Below are 19,676 nucleotides of genomic sequence, written 5' to 3'. Positions count from 1 at the left end.
ACTATTACTTTTCCTCTACTTTTTTTCTTTTCTAAGTGTAATAGGGACAAGTGGGTAGTCGAGTTATTATCCCACACATATACAAAATAGCCCTGAAATGATGCCATCTGGGTGGTGGTATCCACTGAGAATAAGTAACAATAGTCTTCTCCTTTAGGTGAAGCGTTACTTATTCGAAGTAGTGCAATGTCATGGCAACTCGTCGTGAAGGTATTCACAATATGAGATAGGGCTTAAACGATGCGCTTTTGCAAATAATTTGCTAATCTAGAATTGGCCGTGTACTAACATGATGCATTTGCACTAATTTGTATATATTTTTCCAATTTAAAACTTTGGAAATTTTTAAGATTTCTATTTTAAAACTTTTACTAACCTACAATTCACATGTTGTAAATCAGATGAAGCCATAACTTCACAGCCATCAAATGTCCAAGTGCTTTCATTCCAGTGTAAGCAGTGCTGCCATTGTATGTGTAATCTGTATCTTTGTGCTGCATTAAATTTATCAGTAGTGGGTTCTTCACCATAGTTTGCATCAACTATTCCAAGGAAATATGTACCTGGTTCTGAAAATATAAATCACGTTATAAAGAAACACTGGTTTTTTTATGTCAAAAAATGATGCACTAGAAAATTTATTAATAATAATAAAAATCAAGTATAAAATAAAAATATAAAAATCACAACAATAAATTTTATATTAAATAAAAAAAAGCTAGAATGAGCTCTTCATTTTTTTCTTTCTATAGGTGCCCATAGGTCATGGAAGGCTTTATTTCAAAAGAGAACGATATACATCAAGTTTTTTATGAAATTATTCTTTACTTTACTTACATTTGCACCATAATGAAACAATGGAAAGACACACAGTTATTGATCAAAGTTTATTCAATAATGCTCTCTCTAAGTTAATGAACAATTTTAATGACCATAATACTGATGGGGGGTTTCAAATTTAACTCAGACAGAGTTTTAATTAGACTTTATTCTTTATTTTTTAAAAATTGTATAGTTAATACAAAAAAAATTACAGTCACCTTTTCAGATACTCTCCTCCCTTTAGAATAAATCTCATCCAGCATTCTGTGAGTTTCTGTATTTCAGTTTTAAAAATTTGTTGACACCACTTTATACCTCAACTTTGGTTTTCCAAAAAAAATGGAAATCACAGGTCAAAATGGGTCTATAAGAAGAATGAGGGAAGAGTGTCTTACTCCAGTTTAGAACATGTAAAAAGTTTCATCAAGAAGTTTAATGAATGATCTTATAATACTTGAATGCATAGTGGTAGGTAAAAGATTATTAGAAGGGATTATGATATCTTTTGATTATGTGCACATAAAGTTTTAACTTGTTGTTGCATTCCAGTTTAGTGCAAAGGTGGTGCACTTGCACCACCTTTCACCATGCTGCTGGCACCCATGCTCTCAAACTTAAAAAGAAAATCAACAAAAATGTTTTGATCAGTGGCAGGCAAGATGGAACAAACATGTGGTTGCAGATGGAGATTATATTGAAAAATATTAATAATTTTAACATTTATCACCATATAAAATTACTTTTTTGCAATAGTCACCAAACTTTTTGATCAACTTTGTATTTACAGTCAGTTGTTCATATTGTGAATGAACAATTGACTGTAAATTTTAATGTAATGGAGAAAAGAAACACTGAAAAGATCAAGTCTCTTCTTCCCTAGAACCATTTTCAGAGAGTGAGTTTTCTAAGTTATTCTGAGATCGACAACGTAACCAGCATTAACTGTATGCAATTAATGCTGATGACTTTCTTCTAGGAAATTGATATGAATAATACTTTGTAGTGCAATATATGGTAGTTATCCCGTCTGAAGCCACACTCTTCATTTTTTTTTTTTTTTTTTTTTTGTGAACATAAATGGAAGTATCCATTCCATATGTTATGACACAATTCAAAAATGTCATTCTCCCCCCACTGAAACCACTGACATTCAGATTCATGTGGAGTAACAAGTTTACAAAGCTTAAAAAAAAAGGAATGAAAAGAAGATTCTGAAATTTTATTTATGTTTTTTGTACGATTGAATATTTCAGTAAAGGGGAACACATTTCACCGTAATAACATAAAAAAGCACACAATTCCAGCTATCGGTATTTTCACAAATGCAAGAAGATAGAGTTTACTACCCATTTATAATTGCTTGCAGTCAGTAACAGAAAAGCCCAATAAACTAAAAAGTGCAAATTGTTTTTATTGTTTTATGGTGGTGACCTCCAGAAATGTGCTTTAGAAAAATATCACAAAGCCGTTCAAAATTGATTCTTATAACAGAACATGATAACAATGAAAGTGTAGTGGATTTTAATGATTTGAATTGGTGGTAACTAATACAATTTACAAACCACACTCATGACCTTAAATATGACATTTTAGAGAGATAAATAGCTTAGTTATACAGTGAACATTTAACTTCCGAGATCTTGAAACGAATTACCAAAAAACAATATGTTACTGGGTTCACATTATGATATTTTAACGATACAATGGGGTCTCTGGAACTGATTAATATCGTAAAGCGGGGTATACTGTATTATATAGCATATAATATTCATATAGCATATATATTTAATATTCATTTTTTGAAATTAATGTTCATATTTTCGATTTTGTTGATAATTGGGGAAAAAAACTCGTAAACCTGGGAACTCATAAAGCGAGAACTGCCTGTATATAAAACAGGATGACAAAAACAGTTTAAAAGATGTGATGCAATATTTTGTCCTGGAAGAAAATATTTGCAAAGCCTTTCATCCAGATAACTGATAATGTTTTTTACTTTATAGTCCATGAATTTAACATTAACATTTGTAACGTTAGTAACATTAGTCCAGGAAGAGTAATCAGCATCCATTGATTACCACTCTGTCTTCTCCCACTCAACCATCCTTTTATCCATTGTAGCAACTTACCCTTAATACCATACTGCTCCAATTTGTACAGTAATCTTCCATGCGCAAAGGTGTCCAAAGCTTTCCTGAAATCCAAGTATATAATATATTAAAATTATTTTTTGCATCCAGTTCCTTTGTAACCACATCATAATATCCAATCAAATTGGTCAGACAAGGCTTTCCCTTAACAAACCCATGCTGTGTCTGAATTATTGCTGCAATCGTGTCTAGATGATCCTGCAATGCAGCTTTAACCAGTGACTACTCCATTATTTTCCCTGGAACAGAAGTTAAACTAACAGTTCAGTAATTACTTTCAATCTCCCTTTGTGAATTGGGGATACATTTGCACATCTCCAGTCCATGGGGACTTCCCCTGAGCCCAAGGAAATTGCATAGATAGTTTCAGTTTCACAAAATCATTTGACAAATTTCCAAGTGGCAGATTTCATGGGTATATTTCTTGTGTTCAAAATTTTTCCATGCACTATTAATACTTTTGCACAAGGTCTAGTAAAAAAAAAAAAACCTTTCAAATGATGCTACTGCAAGGAATTGTTTCTTTTGATACTTAATCAACTAGATACTGCACCATCTGTTTCCAAAGTTTTAAACTATATATGTCTCATTTCATAATTTTACTTGGCTATATAGATAGATCACTTTACAGGGTATCTCAAAAATATTGGTACAAACGTTTAGGGGAGGTAGGTAACATCTAAAGGAATGTGAATCGCATAGGAACCCATAACTAGAAACATCACCGTAAGTCAGTAGATGGCACTGTTCATCAGAGGGAAAATTTCTGGTTTACTCATTCAAGCAGTAATCGCCGCATGAAGAGCATGCATCGATATATGAACTGTGAGCTGGCAGACATGGACCTAGTGTATGGATTAGCAGAGGGCAATGGATGAGCCGCTCAACGAATTTATGGAGAATGCTTCCCAGACAGACAGACACGTACCAGACCACCGTTTGTTTGCACGTGTGCATCAAAATTTGTGTGATTATGGGTCATTTAGAGGTAACAGGAGTAATGCAGGCAGACCACATTCGACGCGAACTCCCGCCATGGAAGAAAGTGTGTTGAATGACGTCCAGAATAATCCTACTACCAGCACACATGCCATTGCCTCTGCCTTAGGAGTGTCTTGTTGCAGTGTACAGCGTGACTGGCACGACGATTCCTTACACCCCCTTTCATCTCTAAAGGGTTCAGTTACAGCTCCCCCAAGATCATCCTGCACGTGTGGCTTTTGCGCAGTGGTTTCTCCAAGAAAGCGTTCAAGACTTGAATCGTCCAGCCTCTGTTTTGTTCACGGATGAGGCTTATTTCACTCGGGAAGGCTTATTCAATCAGCATAGTGCTCATGTTTGTTTGTTTGTTATTTGGTTTTTAGGAGCATTAGTAACTAAGGCCATATTGCTCCGGGAATATGTGGTGGTCATTCCCTGACCTTTCCGCATCCTCCGTATTTGGTGGTGACGGGCTCGAACCCCGGTCTAATCAAGAAGCGTGTGCTACGCACTGCTGCTCCTTCCCACCTGGCTACGGAGGCGTGCCATAATGCTGAAGTGTGGGCTCACTACAACCCACACGGTGTGCGCCCCTATGCAGCACAACATCGCTTCACAATAAATGTGTGGGCAGGTATGGTCGGTGACTGCTTAGTCGGCCCATACTTATTACCATCCCGCATGAACTCCACTAAATATTAGATCTTTCTTGAATAAGTTCTACCAGGGTTACTTGACGATGTTCCAGCAAATGTGAGACACAACATTTGGTTTCAACATGACAGGGCACCTGCCCATTATGGAAGGTGTGTTTGCGACCATTTGAACAGGCGTTTCGGGCATCGATGGATTGGCTGTGGTGGACCCGTTGCCTGGCCTGGGCCCCACGCTTACCTGATTTCTTTCTGTGGGGGGGGGCCCTCAAATCTATCGTGTATGAATCGCCTGTGGAGACGGAAATGGATCTTGTGGCGAGACTCGTCTGCGCTGCTGCAAAGAAACTCCAGGTGTGTTCGACCATGTCCGCCAATCCATGCTGCGTCAGTGTCACACATGCATTGCGTCTCATGGTGGAACCTTCGAGCATCTGTTGTAACATCATGAACTGCATCCATCTCGTACTCCATTGTTAATATTATGTCAAGTAAATGTTTGCCACTAATTACTGTCTTGTGTCATTTCTGCTAGTTATGCCTCTGCTACTACTTGCCCGTGACGTTTCCGGTTATGGGTTCCTATGCGATTCACATTCCTTTAGATGTTACCTACATCCCCTAAACGTTTGTATCAATATTTTTGAGACGCCCTGTATATATTTCAAAAAACAAAGAACGCTATGTTAATATTTTCTCATGAATTTACCTTGTAGTAAGTTCTCAGAAATAAAGATTTGTAACATGTTCCCACTATCATCAAAGGTCTTCTTTATTATGCTGTTCTTCAAAGTGGGCAATCTGTGAATGCTTAAAAAAAAAAAAAAAAAAAATTTGTTATTATTAGAACATGTGCCATTAAAAGTAGCATTATTAATTTTTATCAGATTACACATAAAATCTGAATAAAATTTAGAATGTTATGCATTGAACTTTCATCATTAAAACAGTAGTGCACAACCTTTTTTTTTTTAAACAGGTAATACCTAACTAATATGATTCATTTGTTTTGATCTCTTTTTGTTTTATTCTACTCTTTTTTATTCTTATACATAATGTAAAAAAAAATTAATTTAATTTTTTATATAAATATATATAATATATTCAGAACTAAGTAAAATTTATAAAAGACACAGGGAAAAAATGCATTTATTTATTTATTATTTTATGAGGACCAGAACGAGAGTAATGCTTTCTAATTGTTGCTTTCAAACATGCTGCCATAGATCATATCGCATGTCACAGAGTAGTCACTAGAGGTCTTTAGTTTCACCATACTGAGTGGTGCTGTGATCAGGCTCATGAGTGCAGCACACGGATAGTTCAAAATGGTGGATGTTACACACATACATATCAAGCAAAGAGTGGTGATTGAATTTCTTATCAAGGAAGCAGTAATACCGATCGAAATCCATACACATCTCAAAAATGTTTATGGTGAACTGTAGATGTGAGTACAGTTAGACACTGGGGAGACACTTTAAGAGTGGAGAAAGTCACAGTGTTGGGAAGCCCTGAAGTGGCCGGCCAGCAATGTCAATGACAACAGACAAGAATCACAATCAACTCATATCAATATGTAGAAACATAGAAAGCCTGTATCCGTAGAGTTAGGATACAAGCTTTAATGAAGTTCTTCTTCTCTGTGACAACACATGACTCCACAACAGTCTACACATGAAGGAGTCCATTGCAGAACTGGGGTGCACTGTTCTTCCTCATCCCCTTCCATAGCCCAGATCATGCACCTTCTGATTATCACCTCTTGAACCTGCTGAAGGATGCACTCCGTGGAATACATTTTGCAGACAACAACCAGCTCAAGCAGAGTGCTTGCGAAGCGCTCTGGAGCAAGAGTAAAACTTTTACACGATTGGAATACAGGGTCTGAGAAGGCAGAAGTGCATAGAAAATGATAGTGACTTTGTGGAAAACTAACAGTGTTTATTAATGATTGAGGTTTAATTGATGTAAAAGGCATAGTTGTAGGAATTAATTTTTTTCTGAGGAAAAAAATAGGAAGCATTAATTTTGTACCGTTCCTCATAATTTATAAAAATATTAATTTTTTTTAATTTCTTAATAATAATTAATAAATTATTAACAAATTTAAATACAAGTATACAAGATTTCTTTTGCTATCTGTAGCTACTGATCTAAAATAATGGTTATACTTCTTTTAAAAAAATTAAGAATATGCACTACATTAAGCAGCCTGAAAAAAAAAACAAAAAAACAATCAATTATTTGAAACAAAAATAAAATAAAATAAATATACAAATAAAAATAAATAAATATACAAACTAAGGTGATACAGATACTTGAAAAAGTACTTTATCTGTCTTTACTGAAGAAAGACCCTTCGTGCTGAAACAGGCTGTTCAAGTGAGGATGAGTCATAGAGTCATATGGAATCAGTGATTTTGAAATTACAGATGACAGTTTATTAGAAAAACTTTCAATAATAAAGCCAAGTAAGGCTCCTGGAGTTGATGGCATATACCCAGTAATTTTGAGAAGGGCTGCCAGGGAGTGTATTAAACCATTGAAGTTAACTATGAGGGCATCTTTGGAATCGGGAGTGATTCCTTTGAACTGGAGAAATGCCAGTGTATCACCAATATGTAAAGGTAGTTCTAAGAGCAAAGTTGGTAGCTACAGACCACTTAGACTGACTTCAGTAGTAGAGAAAATCTTCGATTATTAAGAGTGCAATCCAGGGACATTTAGATAGATGTGGCATTCTGAAGGGGATGCAACATGGTTTTGTTAAGGGGAAATCATGTTTAACTAACTTAGCAAACTATTTTGACACTGTTACTCATGAGATGATGTAGGGAACAATTTCGACATAGTTTATTTGGATTTTAGCAAGGCATTTGACTCAGTCCCTGAAAAGCTACTGTATAAGCTGGTACATGTTGGGTTTACTGAAAAAATTCTAAGATGGACTGCTGGGTAGCTGCAGGGCATAAAGCGGAGGGTTGTGATTAATGGATATTTTTTAGATTGGTGTAACATAAGGAGTGGGATCCACACAGATTGGTTCTTGGACCACTGTTGTTTCTCATTTTCATAAATGACATTGATGATGGGATAGAAGGCTTGACATCAAAATTTGCAGATTAGTAGCATAGTTAATGATCAGTGTCAAGCAGCACTCCTTCAGGATGACTTGAACAGGCTGCAAGAATGGTCAGAAAAGTGGCAGCTACGTTTTAATGCAGTAAAATGCAAGGTCTTAAATTTGGAGAAGAGCAACACCGAAATAGATTATACACTTGTTGGGGCTGAGTTAAAATCAACAGAGAAAGGAAGAGATCCAGGAGTTATAACACAGGCACATATGAAGTTTTCTGAGCAGTGTAAACAGGCAGCCAGGAAAGTCCATGGCGTAATATTGATGATTTATCGAACATTATCCTGTAGAGATAGAAAGGTCATAATCCCACTGTATAAGGAAATTATAAGAATGCATTTGGAATATTGTGTTTAAGTATGGAGAACACATCTGAAAAAAAAAAAAAAAAAAGACACTGAGCTTCTTGAAAGGGTCAAAACACAGGTAACTCAAATGAGGAGATTGGCAAGATGATGACCATATGAGGAAAGATTCTGATATGGGGGCTACAGAGTTTGGCAACCAAACACCTCAGAGTTGACCTGATTGAGGTTTGTAAGGCTCTGAGAGGGATTATTAAAAGGAATTAAGGTAGTATTTTCAGTTATAAAGAATTCCAGTTCTAAGTGCCATAAATTCAAATTACAAGAGAAAATATTTAGACTAGATTGTAGCAAGTTTTCTTTTAGCAAGTGATTTGTTGATTGCTGGAACAGGTTGCCTTCATACGTGGATGAAGCTGACAGTTTGAATTAATTGAAAGGTTAACTGGATAGTCACCAGTTAACCTTTTGTTTCTTATCTAATCTCTTTTTTTTTTTCTTTTTCACCCGGGCAGTACAGCAAAAGCCGATGATTTCCATGCACTATATGGCTATTACTATTTTTTTTTTTTTCCCATTATTATGTGGGGTCAGCGTTTTTTTTTATTGTTTTGGCATGCAATTTTTACAGCCGGATGCCCTTCCTGACACCAAACCTCACCCTTTAATCGGGCTGGGAATATGTGCTGTTCATTCCCTGACCTGCCGCATCCTCCGTATTTGGTGGGTACGGGCTCGAACCCCGGTCTAATCAAGAAGCGTGTGCTATGCACTTTTTTTTTTTTTTTTTTTTTTATGAGAACCCCAAACACGAGAGGTATTAGAACCTATAGTACTTAGTACCGTGCTTGGGCTACTGCTCCTGCCCACCCGGCAATGGAGGCGCCATATGGCTATTATTAAGCTTTAAATCAATATGTAAATTAAAAAAAGTGTAATCAACTAATGAAGTCTCAAATTAAACACTCTTACACTGTATATATCAAAATTTCTACAAATGGCAATAAATTGTAATGAGCAGAAGCCTAGAGGGCAAGTTGCTGGGGGTCATCATGGAACAAGTAAATACATGGACATTGTTAGGGTAACTAAGAGTAAGAACAGGTTCATGTGTACTTGCATGTACACCAATACTAGAAGTATAGTAAACAAATTTGATGAATTTGAAATGTTGATTAAGGCATCAAAGGCAGATACTGTTGGGATATCAGAGACATGGTGTCACACAGATATAAGCAGTGCAGAATTGGAATTTGGGGAGTACAATGTATACAGAAAGGAGAGACAGGGTAGGAAAGAAGGAGTTATGCTGTTAGTTAAGATATACATAAAATCTATGGAGTACATCCAGTTCACATGGTGGACACAGCAATGTTGAGTCTGAACTAGACAAACATTTGGAGTGACTGGATGGGCAAAATAGGAAGGTTTTTCTGACTGATGCTGTATAAGCTTGCTTTCTTGAATCATATGCCTCAACTAATGCTAAATTGTACTTTGAGAGGTGTTAACCAAGCAATAAAAACAAACTAAAATTATAGAAAATGTTAAAATGCAAAAAAATTAAGGAGCAACTGCTGCCTGATATCATCATCATCATCAGCCATTTTCAATCCACTGCAGGATGAAGGCCTCTCCAGCAACTTTCCAGTTCCTTCTGTTTTGAGCACTGACCATCCATTTACTACCCACAAACTCATGAATTTCATCTATCCATCTCCGCCTTTGTCTTCCAGGTTTTCTTCTAGCTCCTCTTGGTACCATTCTGTTATTTTCTTAGTCCATCTGTCATCATGTCTTCGAGCTATGTGTCCTGCCCAAGACCATTTTAGTTCTTTAGTTTTGATAAGAATGTCCTTTACTTGAGTTTGCTGCCTAATCCATGTGTTTCTCTTCTTATCTAACAGTCTGATTCCCAATATAATTCGTTCCATTCTTTGCTGTGTAGTTCTCAGCTTCTCTTCCATTCTTTTGGTGAGTGCCCAAGTTTCACTTCCATAAGTCATGGTGGGGAGTATACATTGGTTCATTATTTTACGTTTCAGACAAACTGGGATATTGCTCTTCAGTATCTGACAATATTTCCTGAATGCTATCCATCCAAAATTTATTCTTCTCTTGACTTCCAGCCATTTATCATTATTACAGCTAATAACTTGTCCCAGATAAGTATATGACTCCACCTTTTCAATTACTGCTCCTTCAATCATTAATTCCCTTTCTGTGGCATATTTGTTCATCATTACTTTTGTTTTAGCCATATTCATCTTTAGTCCAAAATCCTTACTAACTGTGCATAACTGATTAAGATTTTCCTCTAATTCTTTGGGATCTTGGCTTATGACCACAAATGTCATCTGCAAATCTTAAATGGTTTAGGTACTCTCTGTTCACATTGACTCCTTTCTGCGACTAGTCTAATCTTCTGAAAGCTTCCTCAAGGGCAGCAGCAAACAGCTTCGGAGATATTGTGTCTCCTTGTCGAACTCCTTTCTCAATTTTAAATTTCCTACTGTCTTTGTCTAGTCTAATAAAGGAGGTAGCACTCTCATATATTTTCTTCAAAATCATAATATATGGGATATCTATGCCTTGTCTTTCCAGTGCCCGAAACATTGCTGTATGGAGTCAAATGCCTTTTCATAATCCACAAATGCCAGGCATAATGGTGTTTTATATTCATTTGCTTTCTCCATTAGCTGTGATATTATGTGAAGGTGATCCATAGTTGAGAATCCTGTCCTAAAGCCAGCTTGCTCTTTCGGTCGATTCTCATCAAGTATTCTTTCTAATCTGTTAGTAATGACCCTTGTAAACAACTTGTAGATGTGGGATAACAAGCTAATTGGTCTATAATTTCCAATTTCTGATTTATCTCCTTTCTTATGCAGCAAAACTATGATTGCATTATTCCACTGCTTAGGCATCACACCTTTTCTAATGCACTTTGTGAAGAGCCTTGCCAGTTTTTGTGTTATGTCTCTTCCTCCCAATTTTAACAACTGTACAGTAACCATCTTCACCCGGGGCTTTCTGATTCTTCATTTTCTTCAATGCATGTTCTACCTCATCAGGAAGAATATCGGGTATGTCGTATGTGTTGCTACTTTGCAATCCATCTTCCCCACTGCTGGCATCATTCCCCTGCTCCTTGTATAATTCTCTATAGTAGTCTTCTGCTATTTGAATTATGCCTTCTCTGCTATTTATAAGTACACCATCGCTATTCTTCAGTTTTAGTATCATTTGTCTTTCTGTATTACTGCTCATGGCTGCTGATTTAAATCCTTTGTTTTCCCTTAATGCTTGTTCTACTTTTCTTGTGTTAAATCTTCTTATGTCCTCTCTGAGTCTCTTTCTAATGGCTTTGCATAACTCAGTATACTCAATTTTCTCAATGTCAGTGTTTTTCTTGCTTTTCATTTGTCGTCTTCAGTTAATCATGACAAGTGTTTCTTGACTAATTTTTTCTTCTTTGGATTTCTTTTTCCCTATAGGTTTTTTGGGCTTTATCACTTTCAGAAAGTTGTAATATTCCTCGTTGATATCTTGGTCCTGAGCAGTCTGCAGAAGCTCAAACTTGTTCTTAAGTTCCAGTACATACTGCGTTTTCTCCTCTTCTGTTATCTCAAAGTCCTTTGTATTATTTACTCGAGTCAGTTTTTTCCTTTCCTTTCCTACATCTATATCAAGTGTACATCTTGCCATTCTGTGATCACTTCCAACATTTACCTTATTCAGGACAGTAACATCATTCACAATATATCTTCTGTTAGTGATGATGAAGTCGATTTCATTAGTAGTTAATCCATTTGGACTCTTCCATGTCCACTTTCTGTTCACCCTTTTCTTGAAAAAAGTGTTCATTACTGACAGTCCTTGAGATTCTGCAAATTCCACAAGTCTTTCATCTCTTTCATTTCTTTCACCAATTCCAAAATTTCCTATAGTTCCCCTTTTTTTACTGTTTTGTCTTTTTCCAACCTTAGCATTGAAGTCCCCCATAATAATAATGCTAGGTATAATGCCTGATATAATGCTAGGAAACTCTATGCATCAGTCTCTAGGCAAATGCTGACACTAAGAGAAGAAAAATTAACACACAAGAAAGTTTGAGGAACCACAAGGATAATTTCCTCATGGAGGCATCTGCCACTGCAAAAATGCTTTCACTTCTGTCACAGCCTCCTTATAGCAGTGAACTGACCAGAGATACTCTGATTTGAGCAATAAAGACATATTCAAATAAAAACATATGATTAAATATGGCTCATGCCATATAATAGTAGCATTGCATTCCTATGTGCCGCCAGTAAGGAAAATAAAATTTGCCGCCCTAGATGTTGAATACTGATAAGCATTAAGCAATCAGAAAACAATATCGGAAAAAAAAATTTGGTACCCTCTTGAACTGCCACCCATAAACAATGCTTACCTCTCCTACCCATTTGTGGCGGCCCTGCCCTGTAACCAGTAAACAACTCAAAACAAATATAAGAGTGCTTAATTTGAGATGTCATTAAACTTTTTTTTGTAATGATAGATAACCAAAACATAATATGTATCTAAAATAAATAGGTATATTTCTTTTAGAAAAGACTAAGAATAAACATTATATTAAAAAAGAATATAATTAGTTAAAATATTACATTATTTTGTTAAAAAAATGTAATAATTATCATTAGAGAAGGTATTACCAAAAACATATTTAACTTTGCTTTTACATTTTTTGTATTTTATTTGATGAATAACATAGCCACAGTTTTTTTTTTTTTTTTTTTCCTTTATGTTTTATTCAGTTCAATTTATGATTCTGTAAATAAGAGCAAGTCAAATCTCATTTTTGAGGTCACCACAGAGACTAAAAATTAAAGGATGAAAGAAGAAATATGTTTATTTTATATAACAGAATTGTGAAAATTATGCAGCAAGAATCGTTTTTACACACTGGTTGATTTTAGGAGCTTACCATTTCACTTTCACTTATTATTGTTGAGATAAATAAAACAGAGTAGATATGTAAATATTGTCACTTTCCCAATGTTACACTTAACTATCCAGAGCACTTCCTTTCAGCTGCATTCTGCTTTATGGCATACTACTTATTGAAAAGCACTCTAGTACAATATTGTATGGGGGGGAGGTTAATATTATTATTAGTGATAGTATCAGTAGTAGCTGCATAAGAGGCAAGAAAACAAGATTATAAAGCATCAGCCAAAAAAAAAAAAAAAAAAAAAAACCACACCTTCTAACATCACTTGCTAATCCCCTCCAATAATTTGTGTAGTTCTTCCTTGAATTTATTCAAAATATCCACACAGCTACCCTACAACAATCTTTCCTTGATACCCTCTTGTGTGAGTAGACTGAGCAAGAGGAAGAATGCCATCAGCACTGAGCTTGCTCAATCCATTCCAAGCCTTAAAACACCTCAATCAGATGACTTTGCAGGTACTTAGTCTCTCCAGATGCTTGAATTTACAGAACTGAAGAGCCTTTCTTGGTAAAACCATCCTTTAATTCCCTTCATCAATTTTGATGAACTTTTGTGCATCTGTTACAGCAGATCTACTTCCTTCCTAAAATGAGACCTCCACACCTGTAGGCAGTACTCAAGATGTGACCTAACAATTGCCTTATATAATGGGATAATCCCTTCTTATCCTTGCTAGCAAATCTGTAAATCATTGACAAAACCCCATGAGCTGTCCTAGCAGCCTGTCTGCATTTCTCAGAGAACTTCATATCTGACTGCACAAATTACCCACAGGTCTTTTCATTTTACATTACCCTGAGTGTAGCACCACAGAGTTGATACATTAATCTGGGATTACTGATACCCATATGTAGTACTTTACATTTGTCAGTGTTAAACTTCAACCCATTTCTCAGCCCATCTGCCTAATTTTTTTTTTTTTTTTTTTGCTTCTTGCTGCAGTAGCTTACCCTGATTGCTGTCATTAACCACCTTACCAACCTTTGTTGTATCATCTCCAAGCTTAGACATGAACTGATATACCTTTATCAATGTCATTAATAAATATAAAAACAACAATGGGCCCAGCACTGAACCCTGAGGAGCTCCACTAATGAAATTAGTCCATGAAAAACAGTGCCCATTAATGTCTTCTCTGTTAACTCTGTCTTCTCCCACTCAATCATACTGTTATCCAGAGTAGCAGTAACTTGCCTTAATGGCACTCTGCTCAAATTTGTACAGAAGTCTTTTGTGTACAACAGCATAAAATGTTTTCCTGAAATCCAAGTTATATCAAAATTATGTTTTGCAACTAGTTCCTTTGTTACTACATCATAGTATGTAATCAGATTGGTCAGATAAGATCATACGCTAACAAATCCATGATGTGACTGCAATATTCTAGACATAATGCTGGACCATCTAGACATTCCTGTCTAGATGGTCCTGCATTACTTCTGTAACCAGAGATTCCATTATTTTTCCTGACAAAAGATAGCTAACAGGTGTTTAATTATTCATGTCACCTTTTGATCCCCTTTTTGTCAACTGGGGATCAAATTCACACACCTCCAGTCATTAGGGATCTCCCATGATCCCAACGATGCTCTCATAATTATGGCTAAGGGTTTGCTTATCTCTTTGCTTGACATTCTTTGCCAATCATAATCTGCCTTAGATTGTCTAGCTTCCTTTGTTACTTGAATACAGACTAGTTTTTATCTACCATAGGCTTCTATCACCTGATAATTTATATGCATCCCATACATTTTTCTTCTCTGCCACAAGTCTCGCCTTTCATCTGACATCCATTTAGTCCTAAGTCTGGAATGATATTTCTAAGTTGGTAAGAAAATACTATTAGCTTCTATGACTAATTTCATGAATATCTCCCGTTTAGAATTTGCAATTGATAACATCATCAGGTGGTCCATTGTATAGAATTTAAGAACTGATCAAGACCACTGAAGTCACTCTTATGAAAGCATAAACCCTTCCCTTTAGCCTTGACAGCAGTTGTCTTTAAGTAAATGCCCGGTCAGCACACTGTGATCACCCCCGGGCAAAGGGTCCTTTATTACCTGCAGATTCTTAATGCATGAAGAATCTCTGCTGATAATCGGATCAAGAGTACTGCTTCCTCTTGTTGCCTCTCTAACATGCTGCTGTAGAAGAAAACAGTCATTCAATAAATCCAAAACATTCTTGCTAGTCTGTGAGTGGCCAACTCACAAGTTCCAGTCAATATCTGGAAAGTTAAAATATTTCCCCATTTATATGACAGTTTAGAAGACACTTTCAGCATTGGAAAGAAGCAGATTGTAGAATAAATTAATAAGAAAAATTATTTTAATAAATTTTGAGAGAGAGAGAGGGGAATACAAATACTCCCAGCACTCAGCTTTTCAGGCATTAAGAAATGTCAAATGTAATCAGGTCACTTCACAGATGCCTAATATTTAGAATATAAAACCATGACTGTAATATTTCTATATTAAGGCTTTATATTTCAATCCTTTTCACCTTTAAAGGAGGTACAAATCCTTTACAATGCAGCCTTCAAACCTGTACATATTACACCAGACATGGACTAGCCAATGCTTATGCAAAGGCACACAATCACTTCCCTGTCTCTACTTCAGGAATTTGCATGTATTATTAACAAAGTGATGTATGAGTTGTGCTGGCTGCTTGCCTAAACTTTTGAGAGAGCATTAGATCAGATTAAAACATTACTCTTAAGTCCTTTTCATCTTGATTACCACCACGTTGCTAAATAATAAGTTACCGTACAATTTCTGTAACCTCAGATGCAGAATTTTACATTCAAGTGTTAGATAATAGCTGATGCTTTTCTGATCATACGAATAATGTAACTGTTTATTGTGTGAAAGGAGGGATGATACGTGGTTAGCCATTACCTATGATTTAAAGGAAATTAAAAACACTGTTACACCAACACATGATAGAGTTTTAAATGTTTATTGAAGTGAATCACAGTAATAAAATTACCTTCAAATTTGAAATTGAAAAAAATATGCAACTCCTGTACCCAGATGTTTTGTTCACAAGAACTCAAATTGGAATCTAAAGATCTGTCTACAGAAAGCTCATTGATTCAGGAAGAATCATCCACTTTACATCCTCTCACCAATTTTCAACCAAAATAGGCATCCTCAAGTATGCAATCAGCAGCACCTCCCAAAAGAATTGAACATCACAGCAATTACAAAACTTTAACAGTTACCCAAACAAGAATCATGAAGAAAGCCATAACTAGTACAATTCAGATTTCAACAACCTTAATAAGGAATCCAGAATTCTTCCAGCCAAGATAATCATACCATATTCTGGAGAAACAATATAGTTACTGCAAAAACAATTAGAACCTACACTATCTGAACCTTCTACACAGCATCTACATCTTAAAAACACAGCTGAAAAACAGAACCTTCCACACAATCTGAGGTTCCATATACTTCTTACAGGATTCATGCAACTCTACCTACATTGGTGAATCCTACAGAAGATTACATAAGGGAATTAGGGAACACAGAAAGGACACAATGTATGGAGGAATCAACAAATCCAAAACAGCAGCTCATGCTTATTCTCGTACAGGCATGTGGTAGTACCAAAACCCTTTAATTCTATCCACAGACAAGTCATACTCAAAAACCTTCAAAGCCTTCTTTATCGAGTGTTTCTGAGCATTGGCTATTAATATAAAACAAGAATAGCCCTTATGGTAAATTTCTTGCAAATATTCTTTGTAATTTTGTATTTAATTTAAGTAATTTATCTTAACTTAATATGTCAATAATATTGCTTTAAAATTCATTAATGTAACTTCATAATGCAATCCTGCTGTAACCCTAAAATTGCTAATTTAATTTCCCACATGTTTAAATATTCCATACAGGCCTGATTACGGGGTTCAGCTGAACCACGAAATGTAGTAGTAGTAGTGGCAAGTGATGCAAGAAAGCAAGTGTATGAGCTTATGCAGCATCAGCCAAGGGAAAAAAAAAAAAAAAAACACACCATTCCCTCCAAATGCTTCCTTAAATTTATTTAACCTATCAACTTCCACAGCGACAGATGGAAGTTTGTTCCGGCAATTAACCACCCGCTGGCTAAAGGCAAATTTCCGCACATCTATTCTACATGTCTTTTCTTAATTTGAATTTATGCCCCCTTAGGTTCGTAATCTGAACAAGTGGAAGGATTCCATCAGAATTCAGCATGCTCAACCCATTCAAGGCCTTATACACCTCAATCAGATCACCGCGTAGGTGCCTAGTCTCCAGCCACTGCAATTTGCAGAACTTAAGCCTCTCTTGATAAGAGGATCCCTTCATTTCCCTCACAAATCTTGTTGCCCTTCTCTGTACATGTTCAAGCAAATCTACATCCTTCCTAAAATGAGGCCTCCAGACCTGTATGCAGTACTCAAGGCATGGCCTGACCATTGCCTTATACAGAGAGATAATCACCTCCTTTTCCCTGCTAGCAAAATTCCTATATATCATTGACAAAACCCCATGACCTGCCCTGGCAGCCTGTCCGCATTGCTCAGAAAACTTCATATCTGACTGCACAATTACTCCCAGGTCTTTTTCATTTTCTACCACCTTAAGTGTAGTACCACACAGTTGGTATGTTTCTCTGGGGTTACTTCTACATATATGCAGTACTTTGCATTTGTCAAGGTTAAACTTCACTTGCCACTTCTTAGCCCATCTACCCAAATTATCTAGATCCTGTTGCAGTAGCACACTGCCATTACTGTCATTAACAACCATGGCAACCTTTGTATCATCTGCAAACTTCGGCACTAAGCCTGATATACCTTCATCAATATCACTGATAAATATACAAAACAACAGAGGACACAACACTGAACCCTGTGGGACTCCACTAATAACATTAGTCCACGAAGAGCAGCACCCATTAATTACCACCCTCTGTCTTCTCCCACTCAACCATCCTTTTATCCATTGCAGCAACTTACCCTTAATACCATTCTGCTCCAATCTGTACAATAGTCTTCCATGCACAACAGTGTCAAAAGCTTTCCTGAAATCCAAATATATGATATCAAAATTATTTTTTGCATCCAGTTCCTTTGTAACCACATCATAATATCCTATCAAATTTGTCAGACAAGATGTTCCCTTAACAAACCCATGCTGTGTCTGAATTATTACTGCAGTCTTGTCTAGATGATCCCGCAATGCATCTTTAACCAGTGACTCCATTATTTTACCCAGAACAGAAGTTAAACTAACTGGTCTGTAATTACTCTTTGTAATTACTGTAATTACAAAGAGTAATTACAGACCAGTAATTACTGGTCTGTAATTACCTTTGTGAATTGGTGATACATTTGCACATCTCCAGTCCATGGGAACCTCCCCTGAGTCCAAGGATGCTCTCATAATTATGGCTAAGGATTTGCTTACTTCCTTTGCTGCCTCCTTTAATATAACTGGATAGATCCCATCCACCCCAGGTGTCTTTCTTACGTTTAACTTCAACAATTTCTCCTCCACTTTGCTCTCAGTTATTACAAAATCATGAAGCACCCTGCTACAATCTGATAACCTTCTGCCATTTTCAAACCTTAATAACGCCTCATGTGTGAATGTAGATGCAAAATACTCATTCAGTTTGTTTGCTATCTGAGCAGGATCATCAACAGTCAAACCATCAATATCAAGTGGACCAATCAGATTCATCCCCTTCCTTTTAGAGTTTATATAAGTAAAGAAATCCTTGCTGTTTTTCTTGGCATCTTTTGCCAAAGATTTCTCGTAATCTGCCTTCGCCTGCATAACCTCCTTTGTGACCTGATTACCAAATGTTACCAAAGTATTAAGTGTAAATTGATGTGATTCACTTCAACAAACATTTAAAACTATCATGTGGTATACCAGAGTTTTTAATTTCCTCTATCTTTTTGAAGCAACATATGGTGGGCAATGTTGATGAACACCTTTACATCATTAGCCAATGCCAAAGAAGCAAGGACCCTAGTGAAAAACATTGGTGAGACTACATTGTATCACTAAATTCTTGATGAGATAATGTCATACACATTAAGAAATCAAAACCAAATGACTAGCTAATTTAAATAATTTTTTGTTTTTGGTACTAAATGTTCATTTATAAAGAATGTTTATAATAATAATTATATTATTATTAATTCATTTAGTTGTTTACAACTTGAACTAATTATTGAATTTTGGTATTTTAAGCAATTTTAACTTATGATTAGTTTAATTAGTTTAATATTTAAAAAGGGATAATATCATTAATAAATTATTAATTATGAAATAATATATATTAAATTATTAAAGTTTCTGAAAAAAAAAAAAAACTAATTTCCTACTGTCAAGAAAAACTTCAAAATACTAATAAGAACTTATAAAATTGGTGAAGGTAAAGAAAGCCAACACGAGAACGACAAGAAACGTCGGATAACTTACGTGGAAAATTAGTTTCTCAATACAGCACTCTAGCGCTGCTGGCTTGGTAAACAGACAGTAAGTGTTATCGGTTTGGAGCAAAGTCGAGAATGATATCTTGATTGACAGGTATGCATGGCAAACAATGTGCTGACTGGTGCACGAACACAACACA

At 35.9% G+C, this 19,676-nt stretch overlaps 1 protein-coding gene across 1 annotated transcript in view; it reads right to left on the bottom strand.

Moving 5' to 3' along the window:
- LOC150079403 (polycystin-1-like protein 1) overlaps window positions 1–19,676 on the bottom strand; it is a 445,550-nt gene that overhangs the window by 210,821 nt on the left and 215,053 nt on the right. The window contains exons 22-23 of the mRNA XM_090383053.1: window positions 5,316–5,416; window positions 377–569 (exon numbers count right to left, since the gene is read on the bottom strand). Coding sequence (XP_090239179.1) covers window positions 377–569; window positions 5,316–5,416 — 294 coding nt within the window. The remainder of the gene's footprint in view (window positions 1–376; window positions 570–5,315; window positions 5,417–19,676) is intronic.

The sequence above is a fragment of the Mastigoproctus giganteus genome, chromosome 10 (genome assembly GCF_048544385.1).
Source record: "Mastigoproctus giganteus isolate SK-2022 chromosome 10, ASM4854438v1, whole genome shotgun sequence".
Classification (NCBI taxonomy): domain Eukaryota; kingdom Metazoa; phylum Arthropoda; class Arachnida; order Uropygi; family Thelyphonidae; genus Mastigoproctus; species Mastigoproctus giganteus.
Note: the sequence above shows the minus strand (reverse complement) of the source record. Positions and strands in the feature narration are given on the sequence as shown.